At 38.6% G+C, this 21,139-nt stretch overlaps 1 protein-coding gene across 1 annotated transcript in view; it reads left to right on the top strand.

The window, feature by feature from the left end:
- The first annotated feature begins 963 nt into the window (after positions 1–963).
- The window catches only part of LOC146481094 (uncharacterized), a 45,903-nt gene continuing 25,727 nt past the window's right edge, over positions 964–21,139 (top strand). The window contains exons 1-8 of the mRNA XM_085108796.1: positions 964–1,200; positions 2,078–2,242; positions 3,050–3,213; positions 4,783–4,951; positions 6,449–6,502; positions 16,823–16,884; positions 18,044–18,262; positions 18,855–18,987. Coding sequence (XP_084964922.1) covers positions 1,104–1,200; positions 2,078–2,242; positions 3,050–3,213; positions 4,783–4,951; positions 6,449–6,502; positions 16,823–16,884; positions 18,044–18,262; positions 18,855–18,987 — 1,063 coding nt within the window. The 5' untranslated portion in view covers positions 964–1,103. The remainder of the gene's footprint in view (positions 1,201–2,077; positions 2,243–3,049; positions 3,214–4,782; positions 4,952–6,448; positions 6,503–16,822; positions 16,885–18,043; positions 18,263–18,854; positions 18,988–21,139) is intronic.

Here is a 21,139-nt window from a genome sequence, read left to right as displayed (position 1 = left end):
TGTATTCGAAAACAAGGTTGGACACCTTATAATGAGTACGTAACAGCCGCTAGAGCAACGAGGGCTAGTGGTAATTTTCAAATCAAGAATGATTTGGTTTGGTCAGGAAAACCTCGAATTTTGTGGACATAGGAAATGGTCGACAGATAGAGATCGTTAAATAGGCTCGTTTTATAAAGATATTAAATGACAACCAGTGACAGAGAGAGACCCTGGGAACGAGGTCAGTAGGGAACTTACGCAACGACAACGAAAAGTCACTTATAAATATAACTTCAAATTATTTGTGCTACTTGGCGATCATTTCAACTCACTCAGCGGCGAACTAACCAGAAACTAAATTGGCCGTCGTGTGCTCACGTTCTCCACAAAACCTTGAATTTGGTAATCACGTTGTTTTGCAGAGGACGGCAAAGATAGGTACCAAAATTTAAAACGCACGTGCAGAGCGATTGTTTTTGCTCATTAAACCTATTGTTTTGCGTCGTTGTCGTTGCCGTGGCCATCGTTGTTGTGTAAGTTCCCCCGGCTAGTGCTTTAACCCAGAACGCTGTTTGTTCTCTGGCTAACAAATAGGCTTCTGTTTTCGCTTACGTTCGGACTATTACAAGGTGTACAGCCTCGATCCCGCCTTGTTCTATGAAGAAACCGTCGAGGACTATCGACTTCGGTCCCAAGCCTTAGACAGGCAGCTTGTCTCGCTTAATAAACGTGATTAGTCCTGGGAGGCTGGAATCGCAATTCAATGTAAAAAGGGAAGGAAGGGATGCGGCTTGCGCGCTTCGTGAACAAGGAAAAGAAAGGTTTGGAGTCTACTACCGCGCGCGCTGAAACTGTCACTTTCTCTTTCAATTTATGATGTTCTTGGTTTAGTGATCAGCCCTGCGAAATGCAACACAACTGGTGAAAATAAAGAGTGGTGCATGCTATACATCTACACATCCAGTAGGATAATAATACAACTGAACAATGAAAATGATGAGAAATGCAACTTTTCTGTTGTCGAATTTCTAAGCTCGCGCTCTTGCGTGGTATTGTTTGTGACGCGATTCTTACTGTCGTCACAGCAACTGTTTCCGTGTTTGTTCTGTTGTTTTACCTTCATGGAGCCGTATTTGTGTGTAGCATTACTTGTGCTCTGTCATCCGTTTCTGTCCATTAATGCCATTTTGTTGCCTATGCACAAGAAGGACACGCCTTGTAAGTTAAAATTTTTAATGTTTAACAGGGTCACTCAACGGTTGATTTAGGTTGCTATCTGTTGGGAAGATCCTTGTCTCCAGCTCAGAAATTTGGATTTAGGTTTAAAGATAATCTAAAGTTTTCTTCGGCAAAATGTCAGCTCAAAATTTCTCAACACTCTAAAACTGATTCGTTAAAAATGCGAAATAATTTCAGCTAACATTTTCGTATAGCCAACAGCAGCTAGTAAATTCGGGGAATAAGGTTCCTCTAAAACTTCCTACGATTAAATTTAGGTTCAAACTGAGATTCAAAGCAACTCGGAAATGGCCTATTGGTTTCGCGTTTTCAGCTGGGATGGTTTACCAAAAGAAACGAAAATAGCCTGATTGCAGGTTTGAAACCCAATAAACACAAAGCAGGAGTTTACTTCAAATAGAATTGAAACTAGCCTCCTGTCGCATTAAGATAGTTCTCAGTTGTTTGTCAAATTTCTTCATTTGGAATGCATTGATATCACCTTGCCTTATCAACGACGACTGATTATCAGACTGATATTTGTTCAAGTTCTTGAAAAGCGACATTGAATTGCATAATGTTTTTGTTTTGTTGTTGTTGTTAAGCATTCATTTTGTTTCCTAAAACTTTCTGCAACTTAAATTTCAGCCAAGGCATCCGGCTTGTCTGATGGTCCTTTGCGATTGGCCACAGTGATTGTAGTGCTTCGCTAATCACCTTCGAGTTAACCAATCAGAACGTGCGAAAAGCACTATTCACTTGTGTGGTATATACTAATGAAAAGTACTTTACGATTACGACGTTATTTACCGGGGGTGATAAATCGCGCGACCTCCTCTGATCCTTCCCGAATCTGCCTGTGGAATTTTCTTTTCAGATTGCATGAAACCTTTGATCAGAAGTGAGGATTTCTACTATAGGAACATCCAGGTTTCGTCTGAGCAACCACATTACGGAAACCCACACCGATTAGGTTGGAACAATTCTCCATGGTGTACTAACCCGGGTCATGTTTTTGGAGAATGGGTGCAAGTCGACCTGGGTAAGAATTATAGCTGTTATTAAACAAGCTTCGGGTTCAGTTATAATTGTGAATTTGCGCACTCTTTCCATAAACCATAATCTGATATTATCTACCAACTTAGCTATCCAGCCAACTGCTTAAGTTGCTTAAGTAACTGGGATGATCATTCACTTATCGACTATTTCTTCCGCAGTTCAAATGTATGAATTTTCATATATTCACTTTCATCGACATAGAATGCGTGGGCTGTAGATTCGTGAAGAAGATTGGGGTGCTATGTGACCTCTGCATTGGAATGAGTTCGAATTACGGTTGGCCTTTATTGCTCCGTTATCATGCTGATTAGTTGATTGGTTCAATTGCTAAATCGCGCACAACAAAAGGAAAATACCATGCCCACACCATATCAGTTATAAGGACTATTTAAGTCTGTTGTATCGTTCTTTGTAACCATCTACTGATGTTGGTTTTGTGGTCTATGTTTTGTACAAAGGCGACTTTGTTGTAGGACAACTAGCTATAGACGAGTTATTTAACATTATGAGCGATATTGTTAGGAGCGATATTTCATTTGTGGGCGAGGTCGTTTTGCACGAGTTTGCACCATCGGCGACTCGATTGTCAGTGCTGTTATTCTCAGTACCAGCAAAACAAAGTTTCAGTACAGTACGTTGTGAAAGGGTTTATATGGGACCTTAGCTAGCGACCTGGAAACGTGTGCGGGAATGTTGAGGGACTTGAGTGAGAAGATGGTCGAGTTCGTTGCAGCTCAGTTCGCTCTTTTGTCAAATTGACAAATCTCGACCAAGAGTCTTCTTTTCACAGGATCAATGAAGCTGATTTCTGGTGCAGTTGTTGAAGGCTGGAAATGGGGCGTTAACGGGCCATCTGATGAAGAGTGGACTCATCTAGTCACTCATTACAGTGTTGAATTCAGCCCTGATGGTCGACTGTGGACAGTTGTCAAAGATGAAAATGGCCTTCCTAGAGTAAGTACAAAATTAACGTTAAGCTACGTTAGGAATTTCCAATCAATCGATGATTTTCCATTTGGTCAGAAGTGGCGACCAACACTGGTCGTTCTGCAACTCAATGTACCAATGTGAACTACTTGTTATAGGCGTGTCCATCGAATTCTTCCATGCGATTGGCTAGTATCCTTTTCAGAATGGGCTATTCTAAAGAATTGTATAATTTGCCCTTCAAAATGATGAAATTCAATTTCAAACTCTCTAATCAGACAATCAATTAAAGAAAGTGAAACTCTCGGACACCAACCCAAGGCCTGGCCAGTACGTCATGCGTATGCACACAGACATATCACCTGGCCTTGTTGGGCCTCATCAGTATGGCATAGCAGTCGGGCACCGAAAGACCAAAAGGCCGTGTATCAGGCACCCTTTACTGCCGATACAGGTGCAAAACACCCCTTTAAGCAACAGCTCCACAGCACACATGTGGTAGCTGTTGGCTGGGAACCGCACGGCAGTTCTCCCACGGCATGCGCTGGGAAGGCTGATCCACCTTCAGCTGCCGGTCCGTGGCCGCCACTGCCCGGGTGATACGGCTGTGCGCTTGCGTAAGGTACTGGCCAGGCCGTGGGTTGGTGTCCGAAGTGTGTCACTTGCTTTAATTGTTTGTCTCGAAAATCAGGCTAAAAATTTGTAAAGCTCGTTTTGTATGCAGGCCAAAATTTCCATGATGCGTGCCAAAATTAAAAAATAACTTCGAACAGGAACTTGCTGACAACAGTCTTATACTAATACCGGAAGTTACCTTTCTTCTCTGACTTATTTACTGTATCTAATGTTCAATACTGTATAAACTAAAAAAATAAAAAAATTAAAAATAAATAAATAAATAAATAAATAAATAAAAAAATAAAAAGAATGCACGCGTCAGTCACGTGGGTAACTTCGAAGATCATGCTACACGCGGTGTACGCCAATAAAATGCTTTTATTTTTATCGAGTTCTGCCATACTCTACAGACTGATATAATAATTGGATGCGGATCGGGGCTTCATAGTTCTAGCATTCTTGCACTTTTTTCATATCCTATTTTGTATCGTTCTGGCCCCAGTTGTTCAAAGGCCGGATAACTTTATCCAGTGGATAAGTCACTATCCGACAGTTTCGTTCTGTGCAAAGATTTCAGTATTTCCTCGTGCACAAGCAAATATGCACACTCTAACCACTACTTAGTTGGGGAATGTACGAAAACCGTGCATAACATTTAACGTGAAGTATATCTTAGACGCTGAAGAGTGCCTTATCCAGCGGATAAAGTTATCCGGCCTTTGAACAACTGGGGCCTGGTCCCGGTTGTTCAATGAGTAGATAACTTTATGCGGTGGATAAATCACTATCCAGAGGATAAAATGTATTGCATTTTATCCACTGGATAACGTTATCCAGTGTGCTGAAATCGCTGACTCCAGCTAATACATTTTATCCGCTGGATAGTGACTTATCTACTGGATAAAGTTATCCACTCTTTGAACAACCGGGCCTATAATACATCAGTGTTACAGTGTGTATATTCAATCCTTATCGCAGCATTTTCGAGTCCAAAGAGAGGACAGATCGGTCCGAAAGAATTACTACAAAGCCAGGGCTCGTTACCAGTCTTTTGACCCTTTCCTTCACGCTCGTATTTTTCGACTGAAGATTCGCGCATGGAAATCACATCAGTGCCTCACCCTGGAGTTGTATGGATGCGAATCACGTAAGTAGAAGCTTGTAGCAAAATCGCGTATTGTATACGCTGCCAACTAGTATAAATCTACTAGTGTTCTATCACAAATGCCAATTTCTGATTGGCTACGCTACCCGCTATCTATTCTGTGATAGATAGTGAGCTGCGATTTTTAGCAAAATAGCGGCCGCTTCGCCGCGTTTTCGAAGTGCCTGCGATGAGGATATAGATAATTTACTTGTTTAGTTTTGAACGACTAGTATATTTATAATAAAACAATTAGATTATTCGCTCTCGATTTCTATGCGTGATAGCTGATTCAGGCTGCGCCCTCATCAACTATCCCGCGATAGAAATCTCGAGCTCATAATCTAATTGTTAAATAGAAACAATAAACAAGAAAACACGGAAAAAGACATCCAAAAGAGCTATGCTTCTTTCAGTTAGTTTAATATCAATGAGTATTCAATATATAAAAACATAATTTTGGTACTATTATTGCAATGCGATATATTTTTTAAAGGATCTATTATGACCTAGCTCCCACGAGTCTCTTGTAGCTCATTAGTAGGGCATCCGAACTAGTTGAATCGGAAGGTCATAGGTTCGACTCCTGATAGGAGTAGTCGCATTTTCTTTTCTCCAATTAAAAAGTATGCCTGTGTCAGTGATTGAATAATGTATCATTCTCAGGATATATATTTTTTGCGATGACACCGAGCAATGACCGCTTTAATAACATTGCTGCCCTAGCAATTTTATTAATACAGTCGAACCTCCCATAAGCAACCACCCAAAACGTCAAGACTGGGTGGTCGCTTACGGGAGGTGGTCGCATACGAGAGGTTGGCTCATAGGGGGCCTAACTTTTTCTTCATTAGCATAGGGTAGCATATCGTAACTGCAGACTTTCCCCATGCGCCAACTCTCATTCAATCCCATACAACGATTTTAGTAGCCATGAAAATATTTTAACTTCGAATTTCAAGACCCAAACCGTTAATGGGTTGCCCCTGATAATGTTACCCATTATGGCGAACGGGATAAGTCTCATTATATGATTTCGACTTTTGTTACTTGTATGCTGTTTGCGTTGTGTTCAGAATGCGATAATGTTTCCACCACACATTATTATCTGTCAAGTGATCGCTTACAAGAGGTTGAAAACAAAACAGAATCCCAAACTTTCTGCTCTAAAAGTGGTCGCGGTCGCTCACGAGAGGTTCCAACTATTGTGATTTGACGTGGCAACTTTTTTTGGAGTATTTTAGAAAACTGGTGGCTTTGGAGAGGTGGTCGCTTACGAGAGGTGGCCGCAAAGGGAGGTTCGACTTTATTATTATTTTTTGTTTTTGGGGGATTCTCTCTTCATTTGATTCTCATAATAGTGTTTACGCGCGTGCCCTCTGCCCCCCTTCCCCCCTCCCGCCATCCCTTCTTCAAACTGAACGCCCGGAACAGCTTGATGTTAGCAGGACGGATTATTTCAAATGTCACGTCTGGTTTCTATCTGTTTTTGTTTTGTAGATTGGGCAATGGGAAACAAACAGCTGATAAAGCCACAAAGTCGTGTTAGCATTGGTAAGTACTGTATAGGTCCGAAAATGATCCCTGGAGAGGAAATGATTCACAAATTGGACCGCAAACGATTCTCGGAAGGGAAATGATCCCCAAATTGGACGGCAAATTATTCTCGGAAGGGAAATGATCCCCAAATTGGACTGCAAATTATTCTCGGAAGGTCGGAAGGGAAATGATCCCCAAATTGGACCGCAAATGATCCTCGATGGCCTCACCATAAATATACAATAGGAGGGAGTCAAATTTGGACAGTGGACTTAAATTTTATACACTTAATTTTTTTTTCTTAATAACACCAGTGGTTATATTTAAACTTTCTGCATGCAAATTTCACAACTTTAAAAAATTATAATGTAGCAGCCCAGTGCAACAGAACAATTTACCTATAAACTGGAACATACATGTAAATAATTTACTATAACCATGAAAACGTCTAAAATGTGCATGAATTGTGCGAAACTTCCCGTACAGCCCAACCTCGTTCCCAGCTTTTTCCCCTTGTAAATTTGGGAGGGGCGGGAAAAGAACCTATCATCGGCTGGTCACGTGACCAACAAACACCCGAAAATCTTGCTTGTAATAAATTAGCGATGACTAGATTATGCATAATGTTGATATCGACTGGCGCTTCGCGCTCGGCTAAATACGCCTGTTATGCAGGCCACATCGAGGATCGAATTTTGCGCAATATTATCGCAGCAAGACAGGCAGAGAGTATCCGTAGTCATTCGGCTTAGGTTGGCTCTAAACCACCGTGAGTTTCCTTGTTTCAGTTTCCTCCAGTCATCAAGTGAGGAGTTTTAAAAAGGCCTAGATGTTATTGCCGTTCTCTCAAACGGTTTCACTACTATTCCTTACTGTTCCTACCTGACGTCTTGCCGCTAGTAAACATCCGCTGAAGACTATTCGGGACCGAAATCCCGCTTTTCTATAGATTGCCGGTAAGTTTTCGTGCAAACTAGCGCACTGTGTTTTTAATCTGTTGGCAAGTTTCAAAGTTTATCTTTCAGTTTTTAGCAACAAAAACTATGCCCGTGAGAATGTTTTTTCAGTGCTTTTGAAATTTTAGTGCAAAAAAAATTACAAAAAAAAGTAAAATGAATAAATAAATTATAAATAAATAAATTATAAATAAATAAATAAATAATAATAAATTTAAATAAATAAACAACTAGTCCAGTGTTTTCTTTATTTAAAGTTTTCAACATCTTAGCTTTCAAAACTATTAAAAATCGAACTGCTCGTTATAAACATTGTGTACGTAAAATAGCTTTTTGGGGCCGAGGTGTTGGAGTTTTGAGGACCTGAAATAACCCGTACGTGGTAGTTCATAGTCCATAGACCGGAAATGGTCTTCGCTAAAATACTTGAATGGTGTGGACTCTGGAATCTGGATAGTGAATAATAAAAGTGTTTGGTTAACAAACTATTAATAGGAGATAAGTTGCAGTAACTTAGAGAGACACCCGAGAATTGTCATTTCTAATAATTAAAATTGCTTTCTCTTCGTCACGAATAATGATTTCATCGTTTAGCGTTTCCGTGAACAGCCCAATTTTATAGCCGAGGGCTTTCTCTGGTGTTTTTGAATTGTTCTAGACAACTTTTCAACCCGAAAGTTTAGTGAGAAACAACGTCTTAAAAAATTGATTCTTCCAGAAGCCTTGTGCCATTTGATCAGCTCAAAACACATTTCTCTACCATTCCTTTTAATGATACTCAAGAACTCGTTTTTCCCATGCACAATGAATAAGAGAATGTAAGTCGTTACCCGAAGATATTGTCACCCAGTCGAACTTGGACTCTTTCAAAAAAGCACTAGTTTTCGCATCCGCTTTTTTGTTTTACTTATCTGTTTATATTTATTTATTTACTTGTTTATCTATTTGTAATTTGCATATCGTTAGCCAATTTATTTATTTATTTGTTTACTTTTAACGACCCCTCACAAGAATCTTCATTTTTGAAGGAGGTGGGGTTCCTTGGATGAAGAACAAGATTTCATTTGCGTCTTTCGTATGACGCAAAAGTTTGCATTTGATGACGAAATTTTCACTTATGAGTTAACAAAAAATGGGGAGCGATCTGAATTTCTTTGCACATTCGGGTACGTACAACGTATTACCATTCTGTTAGTACGAGGAAGAGAGTTTCAGTAGCACAAGAACTACAGGTCAACCACATCGGCACAAAGCCGCTACTGAATTTGTAGTAGAAAGCTATTTCGAGTGTTTCTACTCTCCCTCTCCCCTCTCTAGGATGGCATGGCAGACCATCGCGGGATTAGCATCGTTGCACACACCTGAGCGAGGGGAGATACTGTTGAGCGACATTTAACCTGTCTGGTAGGCGCTAAAAAGATGAAAGGAGAAGCAGAATAGGGTGCGAGAATCGCAATGCGCGAGGGGAGCGAGGGAGAGGGGAAAGAAAGCTTCCTATCCCCTCTGCCTCGTTCCCCTCGCGCGTCACGCGCGCGCCCTATGAGCAACAAGCTTATAGTGAAAGCTTTCGTCGGAGAGGAACTTTCTAATAAAGATGAGACGTCAGGCCACAAAATAGCATTAAAGCTCGCCCAGTAAGGAGGGAGCGATATTTTGTTCAAAACAAGACTAAAGTTGGACGCACTTAGGACCAATTAGAGTTAAAAGAGGCCGGTCGTTTGAAAAATACTTTTTGCTCATTTCTTGTACGTTGTAAGACATGTTCTTTCGCAAAAATCTCAATCCGATTGATCGGATTTTTTTTATTTTGTTCGAGTTTAAAGGGAATTTTGGTCTTTCCAGCGTGACGGTTTCTGTCAAGGTTTAAATTTCGCACAACTTCTAAGTTAAATTGAGCAAGAACTTGACAAGCAAACTCCAGCAATCACAATAGTAAAAGTTACTCTTCCTTTTAATTTAGAAAGGTGATTTTTATGTTAATTTAATGAAATTTTAGATCAATCCAATAGCAACACTGTTAATTAATGACAGCACTGTCAAACCGATTGGTCAAGCAACCGAAAAGGGGTCAACTTTCAAAGGTAATTTTGTTTTTAAAGTGAGACGGTGTTTTTCAAGTAAAACAATGCAGGTGCAAGTAGATAGGTTATTTTATTGCCATTTGGATTTACAGAGTAGCAATTAAATATGCTAATATATCCGAACAATAATAAACAAAGAGAATAAAATGCTAATAACGAAAGAAATCTACAAAAAGTTACATGAATAAGAGTTACAAGAAAGAAGAGCCACGAATCATATTTTTAACATCATCAATATTAGTTTGTTAAACCAGCCACTGTTTTATTTTATCTTGTTTGAGAGGAGACACAATCTTCAAAAGTCAGCCAATAGCATTACAGCTCGCTCAGTAGAGAGACAGGAACATTTTGTTATTTTGTCACAAAAAAGCGGCTGGAAGTAGAGTTTTAATTTTCCGTTTTCTGCTTGCCTTTCTTTTTTTTTCATTTACTACGACAAATGCGTAAAAAGGTTTTTTCCACGTTGGGGTTACCTGTGAAAGTTACCCGTAACAGGGTTTGGCGCAAAATAAATAGAAGATTAAAATTGAGCGCTTTATATTATTTATACCACATACTTGAAAATATTATTAGTGTGCAGAGCTTCTAAAATAGAAATTCTACAAGTAAAAAAGACCCCTAAAGTTCGTTATATATGCCAGAGAAGTGGAAAAATACACTTATGGCAGCTGTTCAGTATAAGCGAGCTTGCATTTATCCAAAGCCTTGTGATGTGTTAGACTTGTGAAACAGACTAGTTTAGGAAAGTTCCCTTGGGTCTGTTATCAATTACTTGCCAAAGCAAATGGCTTGAGATCGTGAGTAAAGCCATAAATTCATATCTAAAAGCGTATGATCAAGCTTTTGGATTTAAAATTAAGGCAGCAAAATCAACAGCATCCGGATTTCAAGGGGTAGTTGAGTTTGGAGTCATCCAAAGGCTATTCAGGCGCCCGCAATATAATTTCTTAGCTGAAGTGAGTCCAGCTTGCATAACCTGCCAAATGCTAATTAAACGCCTAGACCCATGTAAACCAACTGACTTAACTAAACTAAAATTGTTCTTAGTATGGTAGAATCACCCTTTTCTGAATTGCTGTATTCATCATGCAAGTGAGATTTTTAGTGTAGTTGACCCGGCAGTTAATTTTAAGCCGATCAATATTCAAGTTTCAATCCGGGTTTACACGAGAAAAAAAAAAAATGTTTCGCACTACACTCTTGATTCTGGCACAAGTGCCCAGAGTTTAGGCCCGTAACGTTTGCATCTAATCGACAAAATTTCTTCTATTCGGGAAAAGTCCAGTATTGCCACGGGCGCACAAAACGTGTAATTTTATAGAAAGCTTTTTCTATTTCAAGAAGAAAGAAGGCCAACGCAACTAAGAGCCGCATTTGTTTGACTTCATTAAACGCCTTGTCTCTTTGCCTCAAGCAGATGTTACGGAAGTCTTCAGCAGCAACTGATACATTTTAGAGGTGATTTGCTATTTCTTTATCTTTAATAAAGATGTGCCACCGGGCCTTCTTGATATAAACATTTCCCAGTTTATAAATGGATAAAAGAATAAAGACATGAATTAAAAGAGTACTAAAGCTCACCCAGTAAAGAGCAAGCCATATATTTTTTCCGCAAACTACAGACGCAATTAGAGTTAGGAAGAGACAACAATCCGTAATACCAGTAATACCGGTCCGGACTCGTTCAAAAAAATAGATTTCGCTCATTTCTGGCGGGTTGCAAGACACGTACTTGTACAAAACCTAAATCTACTTGATCGAATCTTTTAAGTTTTTGGAGTTTCAAGGGGTTTTGGATTCTCGAGCGAATGCGCGTGACGGCTTCTTGTTAAGATTTAAATTTGGCACAACTTTCAAGGTGAATTCAAGAAGGACCGGCTATATACGAAACAAACACCACACTAAAAGTTATTCTAAAGTTTAATTTTAAAGTGACTTTTGTGTTTATTAAGTTGGAATCAGGCTCAGGCTAAGGGGAAGACTTTAATATCACCGGCTGTCAAATTGATTGATCAAACAACAGAAAATGGGTCAAATTACTGCGGCATTTTTTAAAAGTGAGAGGGTGTTTTTCAAACAAACCAACGCAGCTGTAGGTAGGTTATCTCATAACTATTTGGATTTATAGATCGAGTAGCAATTAAATATGCTGATATATCGGACATGGCAAAGACCTTTATGTCCTTACACTAAAACCTGAATCAGCTTTATCCGATATTTTAAGTTTTTTCGAGTTTCAAGGGATCGGATTTTTGGTTTCTCCAGCGCCGGAAAGTGAAGGTATAAATTTGGCACAACTTTGAAGTTGATTTTAACGAGAACAAACAGGTAAACTCTATACCAAGCAAACACCACAGGCAAAGATATTATACACGTTTTTAACTGATAGCGAAGTGACTTTTCTTATTTAATACATTTTAATCAAGCCAATAGCAAGACTTAAATGACATCACTGTCAAACCGATTGGTCGTGCAACCGAAAAAGGGTAATTAAATATGCTGATATATGCGAAGAAGGAAAAAACAATAATAACCCAAGAAATAAAATGCTAATATCCAGCAAAAGAAGTTAACTGACAAGTTACATGAATAAGAGTTTTAAAAAGATAAGCCACGAATAGTATTATAAAAAGTTTAAAATACTGGCCTTTAAGTTCTGTTTTTGTGCGTGCTTTTTTCATTTATTGTGACAATTGTGTAAAAAGCACTTTCATCCAGAGGGCGCGTGTCCTAGTCATTCTACATAGATGAATAGAAGATCAAAATTGAACTCTTTAAAATTTTTTTACACCATACAATTGAAGAAGGTATTGCGTACCAAGCTTCTTAAAATTCTTAAAATGAGGGGAACGGTAAAACATCCTCATGTCATCTGCTAAGGATAAGCGGCCTCGTCCAATGCATTGTGTTGTTGTACTTATGGAACAGACTCTTCCTGAGCATCTCTTAAGATTGCTGTTCGCTGCCAAATATTTACAGAAAGATGCAAAAACAAAAAACAAAACAACAACAATATTTTTTCTAAAAGTACGCAGAGTTCGCGACATAGAATTGGATAATTTATTACTTGACTTGACTTTAGAAAACAGTTGTGTCACAGGTACAATACTCGAAGAAATTTCGTTCATCTCTAGGTAGGGATGTTTACCATCTGTTGTGCCCAGATTATCTATATATTAAAAGATCCCTTGGGTCTGTTATCGATAACTTTTGGTAGACCAAAGTCCAGAGATCATGTGATCAAGTTTTGTTTTTAGTTTAGGAATTAAAGAAACCGTTAGCACAGGTTCCAACTCTAACAAGGAAAGATATTTTGTATTATGTTGATGACAGCATGTCGAATATGTCTCATCCTCCAGCAGTAAATCAAAGGGTTTAGCGATGAATTTAGAAACACCATCGTCCAAGAGTAATGAAAAATATGCCATGTAGTTGTGTTAAATCCAGAGATGATCATAACAATCTTAACGCAAGTCAATGGAAGATAACAAAGCAAAAACACCAGATAAACGTAAAATGTACCGAGCGCTAATTTTACAAGCCTCGCAAAATTCGCCATCATTTCGTGATTCTGTCCTTCGTCTTGCTGCACTTGTAGGGATTGAATTTGATTTCTGTGGCGTCGAACAGTTGAATAGATCTTGCAGTAAAGTATGGCGAGAATTACGTAACAGATAATTTCAACAGAACTATAAATTATATGCTTATCTTGCGGGATCCACCAAAGAACAGACGAAAGAAATAAGCTGAAGGCCATTATTGAGATCACCACAGCAACAACGCGCTTGTGAGTCACAAACTCCTGATATCTGAGATGAAGATGAATGGCCAAGAATCTGTCAACAGCTAGCGCCAGCATACCAAAACACGAAGCATACGATAAAAAAGTCATGAAAATCTTGAAGGCAACTGCTGTATTAATTTCATCGTTTTGTTCCAACCACATGGCAAGAATTGTAATGTATAAAGGATGAACCAGTAATCCAACACCAAGATCAGAAACAGCCAGACTCAGGAGCAATGTTTTCAAAGGCTTTGGTAACGATGAAGTTTTTCTTACGGCGTGGATTGTGATACCGTTCAACATGATGGCGGTATAACATAAGAAAGCGTTGAAAACGATATTAACAATAGACGTGGACGAAGAGAATTCTTCGGCTCCCTTCATTGTAACGGAACAGTGATCACAAAAATTTCTAGAAGTCCAGTCACTTTCCAAGTTCTATATGCAAAGCGAAAGTTTAACTTACGTCTGTAAGTTCAGTTGGAGATAACACGATTCTTCTCAAGAAGCGCAGATGGTTGAACGATGATGTTTCAAAAATTTCCCCGAATTTTTCACAACTGCGATCCACCAAGTTTCGTTGCCCCATTTTCGTTAATGTAGACTGTCTGATTAAATCTATAGCGCTTGCAGTTATTGCAGTTATATCGCCTTAAGAAGATTCTTCCAGAGGAAACAGTAAAAACAGTATTTTTAAAGCTGATTTGACATTTCTTTACCATTTAAATATAAATGTGTCATCAGGCCTCAAAATAGCATTAACGGCTCCGCGCCCAGTAAAGAGAGGCAGCGTCCCTAATTTGTTTTACAAAGTAGGGACGGAATCAACAGTTTTAATTTTCTGCTTCTGGTGCACCTCTTTCATCTATTGCGACAAGTGTGTAAACTGCGTAAATTGTAATAAAAACTGTCGTGAATTGTAATAACAGCTGTCGTGAATTGCGTTATATGCAGCATTGTAATAACGCTTGCCGTGTTTCAATAACATACATGTCGCATTAATTGTACTAACACTTTGTCGCAACTGGTAAAAACACGAGCTATCGTAATTGTAATAACTCGCTATCCCGTTTGGTAATAATAAATACCTCTCCAAACTATAAACGTCTCAGCTTTCAGAAAGCCCGATTAGTTCATTAGACCCTTGGCCAAAAATCATTGACAGAAGGTAGTTCATTTTCTTAAACTGTTGTAAATTTCAATCAAAAGAAATGTGACAAATTGGGCTTGGTATATGTCACGTGTCATAACAACAAAGTTGGTCAACTAAAAGTGAACATGTTTCGTGCAGAGGATGATGTTAATGATGATGGTCTGGACGAACGGGCAACAGACGTGTCCGTTTCACATTATTTCGCCTGAAAACTGATAGCGGCAGCCAATGACTGCCGCTATCAGTCCATTTGCTGCTCTACCAACTGAGCTATCAAGCCAACTGGGAGATGGCTAGTTTGTTTGTTAGCACAATATTACCAGCTCCCTGTTAGCTTGATAGCTCAGTTAGTAGAGCACTGCATCGCCTTTGCAGCGTTCATAGGTTTGAATCTCGTTCAAGCCTGAATTTTTACGCGGGATGCCCTGGGGCAGACCGCGTCAAGATTCATTGGTTTCTTCGTCGTATTCTTCTTCATCGTAATTGTAATGAATAAATTAATTAAACCTGGCTTAAACCCTGTACTGTCTGCGAAGGAATACCTTGGTTGTCTATTGTTCTCACTGTCTTCAACAAAAACGGCCCAATCAGAATCATTATCTTCGCGTATGTCAGGAGGGAGGGGACCGACTCATCCCTTCTTGTGTGACGTCAGATAGTCACGAGTCAAAGCTTCGGTTGGCTTGGTTAGTTTAGCGCGGAGAACCGTTTTGAAGTTGAACAAAGAAAGGACTAATACATGCTTTTGTTCAGCTGTTGTTAAGCAATTTGTTGTAAGTGTGCAAGCTTTATTGACTGTATTGTCTGTGTGTAACAGCTTTGCTTGTCTTGCATGCGGATTTGTCTTTAATTTTGTTGAAATCCACTTGGGATGAGTGGTTGGAGCGCTTTTTCGCATATTTCTTTAGGCGCTTCGAGGTCGTTTGGCCCAGCTCTTCAAGTAATTATGCTTGTATTACAGTACATGGTTTGAACAAAATTCTTCCATGCAGTGAAAACGTTTAAGCGTCTGCTCGAACCTAAAATAATCACGTTTTGATTACTAGCGCAAGAACACGAAAACGTCCTGCGAGCAACCGAAGAGTTGTAAATGCCTTCGTCACAAAACAACCGTCAAACAGAAAAAGATTCTATGGGAAATTCCCACCTCCAATAACGGTATTCCCTACGAAATAAAAATGGGAGAAAAGAACACTATAAATCCCTGTTTATTCAGACTTAACGTCCACTTAGGTGATTCACCGCAACTCAGTTCTGGCTCGCCATCTATCTCACCACTCAACAACTGAAAAAAAAAGAAGCTTATTCTTATATTTCACATGCACGCGAACATGCAACCACGATAGAATTTTCGGTATCTGTCAGATTGCTGTTACTCTTGAGTCACGGTATCGTTAACAGCTAATAAAATCGATTGATAACTAACTACTAAAACGTCAAGGTTTTGTGCAATCAACATTATCGAACTCAGTCAACAGGTAATCAGCTGTTCAAAGCTAATGTTTTCATTGACGGAAAGATTCCTCATAAACACTTTAAAGGGCGTCTTACTTTTTTTCAGGCTTTCTTTTCGTAACTGTATAATATGCTCAAACAACTGCGAGGGTATTTCTTCTATTTAATCTGTTACCCTCAGTTCAAATATTATGTTTATATATTCATATTTATTTATTCATTCTTCACGGGTATATTTATTTACGAACTCACAATATGACCAGCTCGCCGTTGGCTTGATAGCTCAGCCGTCGAAGAGGTGATGCGTTCGATTGCCGTTCAAGCCTAATTTTTTTCCAGAATTTCTTTCTGCAAATGTTTAAGTTGCAAAAATAACTGCAATGGTCTTTCGTCTATTTAATCTGTCACCTGCAGTCCAAATATATGTTTCATATACATTCATATTCATAGCAATTTTCTCCGTTCGGAGAAGAGCTCTAGTAGTGTTAACTAGATAACACATTCTCACGCTCGCCCTCTTTCTGAAAAAAGATTCCTCAATACGATTTTCAGCATTCCCTTGAGCTATAATTTGATCGATCATCACTCCCGCTCTTTACCAGCGGATACCACAATAACAGTATTAAACAAATGCCGGAACATTAATAAGCGGGTTATGGCCATTTTTTGCCTGAGTAGGTCATCATAGCAAAAACATAACCTTTAAAAACATACCTAATTTTAGCTTTAGGAAAAAATATAACCAAGTAACGAGCTTAATGACCTTATTTTTCACTATGGTATAATACATTATAATTGTATTATGATATTTCATGTCAAAACGCTACTTTTTGCAAATCAAAACAAGTATATAGTAAATGTGAATGTTTTTCTACTCTGTTGATTCTTGGCTTCTTGTTTCCACAGCTAATTGTCATTATGTCCAGCCAATTGACGTAAAATACTGGATGGCGACCTTAGACTCTGTCGTAAGTTAGCCATTTTGAACAAAGGATTTTCAATCATGATATGGAGGTTATCATGGGAAGAGATCTTAGGGAAGAGAAAGAACACTGAACCTTAACTACATGCCACACCCGCTAACAGCTACCTCTTTACAATTTTTCATTTATATTACCAACTTAGTTAGCACATGTATGGGGATGTGCCATCTGAAGCGTCGATTCTTCTTAGTTTGATTTCGTAAAAGTGTTTGCAATTTGTTTATCTTTCCTATCCAATTGGTAGGGACCAGAACATCGCGAGAAATAGCGGCTGTATAGAGGACAAAGGGAGTACCTTGCAATAGTTTCAGTCCGCATTTATACCTATATCTAAATAAAACAAGTTGACCAATTGACTGGTGTGATTTTCTTTAATTCAAAGTAGGCAAAGGTGGTTCTTAATAAGGCAAACTTTGAAAGTATTAAGCTTTAAAAAGTCGAATTTCTGTTAGTGAACGCGAAATAGGTTTTAGGACTGGAAATGTTTTTGGTAGTTCTATAAAGCCAACATTGAGGCTTTCGAGTCTCCATGTAACTGTGCAGTGTATAATCACGTCTGTCAAACTTCACGGAAAATTTGGGAGCAACGGCCTAAAAAAGGTGACTACTTGTTGTTAGATCAGCTACACTACTCACAATTGATCAGTGTCTGAGTATTTTAGGTAAGCAGTTTTTAGTACTGACTTTTTTTAAATTAATATTTGTCATTTGAAGACTGCTACTTTTCTCTGAACAAACTGCACATGTATGTCACGGAAACATGCTCTAAAAAATTGGAATTAGTGTTTTCAGAAAAATTGTTCATTAAACAGTTTCAAATTTTAACACGTCGTGAAAAATGTTAATTTAGCATACAATCAAGCCTAGATAACACTGCGCCAGTTTGCACTAACGTCAAGTGTAGGGGTTTCCAGTCTTGTTGATAGTTTAATATGCACTGAAGTTTTGAAAATTTTCCATAATGGATAACGGTAAAATAACGTAGCTTGATATAAATCATTATTCCCGACTATGGAAGGAACACCCCCCCCCCCCACAGGGTACATCACATCCCTCAAAACACACACTCCACCCCATCCCCTTCCCCTTGCTCCCACCGCACCACCCGAATAACCAATCTGAAATGGTTTTATTTGAAATGCAGAGTCACACTAAAAACTATGGACCAGATGGGACTGGCTCGGATATAAAATGGTGTGTACCCAGACAAAGGGGCTATCTTGTGTTTGATCTCATGTATCCACGCTTCATTTCAAGAGTCGAACTGGACTATTTCAATGGGCCGAATGGAGCCGGAAGAATGCATGAGAATTGGGTTAACGCTCAATACAGTTTGGATAGAAATAGATGGACACAATTATACGTAAGCTATATTTTTATATATTACATCTAAGCACTATTAACAAGAAAGTAATCAACGAGAGTGAGAGCTGAGTACAGTCTATTATCACCGTAAAACACTCCTTGCAAACTTCTTGAAGTGAACCTTATAAGGCTTATAATTATCTGCCGCATAGGCGCGACGAGGATCAAGTCAAACAGCTTGAAGTAATAACTTCGCATAAGCATTCCTAGTAAGGACGAGTTTTAAAAACGGTTTTTAGGGTGCAATGCTTTTGCAATTATCTTTTATTTTACATTTACAATGTGACTTTTGACTATAGGAAATCTCGTACATTTCATTTTATTACAGTTTGTACGTACATTCCTGATTCGATACAGAAACATGCTAAGTACGTATTAACTTTTGCAGCCATGATAAGCACCTCGATTGGGCATTTCCTGTTTGTTTCCCTTGTTAAAGCATTTTCTCCCAAATATCTTTGTTATATAGAGTCAGTCTTAAGTTTGAATCACAGTCTTATTATTTTCTGGCACTTTTAAGCCGGTTTTAATCATCTTAAAGTATCTTTATTACTACTTTTTCTCTTTCTCTTGTATTTTACCTGTTTTAGCCTGACAAGACATCACCGTCGAGGAGGATAAAGTACAAAAGTAGACCTGCAGCAGCAAGATATCTTCGCCTTAACACAGTAACATTTCCTTACCAAGACACCTGTATCAAGTTATATGTATTTGGTTGTTCAGGTGAGTCGCTAATTCAGTTAGCGTTGGAATCACTGCGGAAACCGACATTCGGGTGTAGAAAAGCACACTCCGTTGCTTTATAAAAATTATTTCAAAGACACAAACTGAGTTAAGTGACTTGAATTGATTGAAATTGTGTGTTTTTTTTATCAATATATCATGTTTTATTTATTTATCTCTCGTATAAAGACGGGCACAAGACGCATTATGCGTGTGGACGAACTATCTTCCGTTGTTCGTCTCGGAACGACGCACAACGAAAAATAGTTCGTCCAGACGCAGAATGCGTCTTGTGCCCGTCTTTATACTACAAACGAATAGCCAGACGAACTGGGAATACCTGCCTAAGTCCGTCCAGACGGCTAATGCGTCCTCTAGTATAATCAAAGGCTCCTGTGAGCCAACTCGTGAATGCAGATGACACATCAGTAATTGAAATTAAGACGGCTATGGACACTTCCTTGAAAGCTAAAAGAAATTATATCTTTGCCCGATTATGTAACGAGAAATAACCATTCTTGCACTAAAAAATCTTTTCGGCCCTCGTGCCCGGCTTTCCGGTGAGCCCACCCATAAAAACCGCCAGCTACGCAGGCTACTTTGCTCGAGCTGATCTCACGAAGGGAAATCTGTTGAACAAAGTCCCGCATTACATTTCATGCGCGGCATAAATGCGTGAAATTTTTCCGTTGGAGTTCAGTCCACGCAATCTTCAAGTAAAAATAATTTGAAATATGACTAACTCTTGCTAAATAAGAATTATTTCAATGAAAGCTAGTTGTCTGTATTTTGCTTCATTATTCAATGCGCGTACCAAAAAGGTTTTGATCCTGTACACATGCATTTTACTAAATTCTGCACGGTATGTATTAAACAGTTGATGAAAATTCATCGACCGCGTCCTTTTGCTTTCCCATAAATTACCAGATGTAAACTGCGAAAATGAAACATTTTTTTCCTCTGAAACCTCTATGAAAACTGAAGAAATCTAAAATTGTTCATTTCACCAGAAATTTGCATAATTTTGTTTACAACGTCACTGATGGGTGACATGGCACTTTCCGCTTTCGCGTAAAAACTGACAGCCAAACTAATGTTTTTCAGCAAACTAATCTACCTGATATAATACTTTTGTATGAGAAGCAAAAATATGATGAAAGATGTCGAGTTTTCATGTATGCAAAAAGTTATGATTAGCAGTGAATTTATCAGTTGAGAGTGCTTCTTTCAGCCAGACATTTTCTGGCGGGAAATAATTTTTGGCGGCAAACTTTCAAGTAGCGCAACGCAATATCACGCAATATTTCTGAGTAAAACTATTCAGTTAGTTCAATCGTGAAGGGAGGATAGGTTAAAAAATCGGTGAGGCCTACAACAAATAAGGCCACCAGTGCTAAACATACATTAACACAAGTCACGTAAATACTCTATAAAAAATCGTCTTGTTTATTCAAAGATCTTGCCGACACTTCAGTAATTGAATTTTTAAATTTAATTACTTTTAAATCCAATTATTGTTAAATTCAATTATTTTTAAATTCTTAAATTCCAATTATTGTTAAATTCAATTATTTTTAAATTCTTAAAAGCCACCGCACTTTGTGGAAAAAAACGAAAAACCTATAACTTTGCTCAGGTTCAACGAGAAATCTCCATTCTTACACTAAAATAATTGTCAAATTATTCTCTACAGGCTGAGTAAGAATATCCTGATGCGCCGTGAAAAGAAAATTTTCGCGTGTTTTTTCCACTAATTGAATTTTTCAATTAAATTATTTTAAATTCTTAAAAGACGCCGCAGTTTGTGGAAAAAACGACAAAACCTAGAACTTTGCTCAGATTCGACGAAAAATCTCCATTCTTACACTAAAACGATTGTCAAATTATTCTCTACAGATTGAATGAGAATATCCTGATGCGCTGTGAACAGGAAATTTTTGCGTGTTTTTCCCACTAATTGAATTTAAATTTCATTCACTGCGCATGCCCGAAAGTTAACGACAGAACTAACCAACCAACCAACCAAGTCAAAAAGTCCACCATCGCTATAACTCGTTCATTGCGCATGCGCGCTTTCACGAGTTAAAAACTGCCATTAAAAACTGGATCATCGCATGTATAATGAAATTCCAGAGATTTGATTGGCTCCCGC

The sequence above is a fragment of the Pavona decussata genome, unplaced genomic scaffold (assembly GCF_977016875.1).
Source record: "Pavona decussata unplaced genomic scaffold, jaPavDecu1.1 SCAFFOLD_51, whole genome shotgun sequence".
Classification (NCBI taxonomy): domain Eukaryota; kingdom Metazoa; phylum Cnidaria; class Anthozoa; order Scleractinia; family Agariciidae; genus Pavona; species Pavona decussata.
Note: the sequence above shows the minus strand (reverse complement) of the source record. Positions and strands in the feature narration are given on the sequence as shown.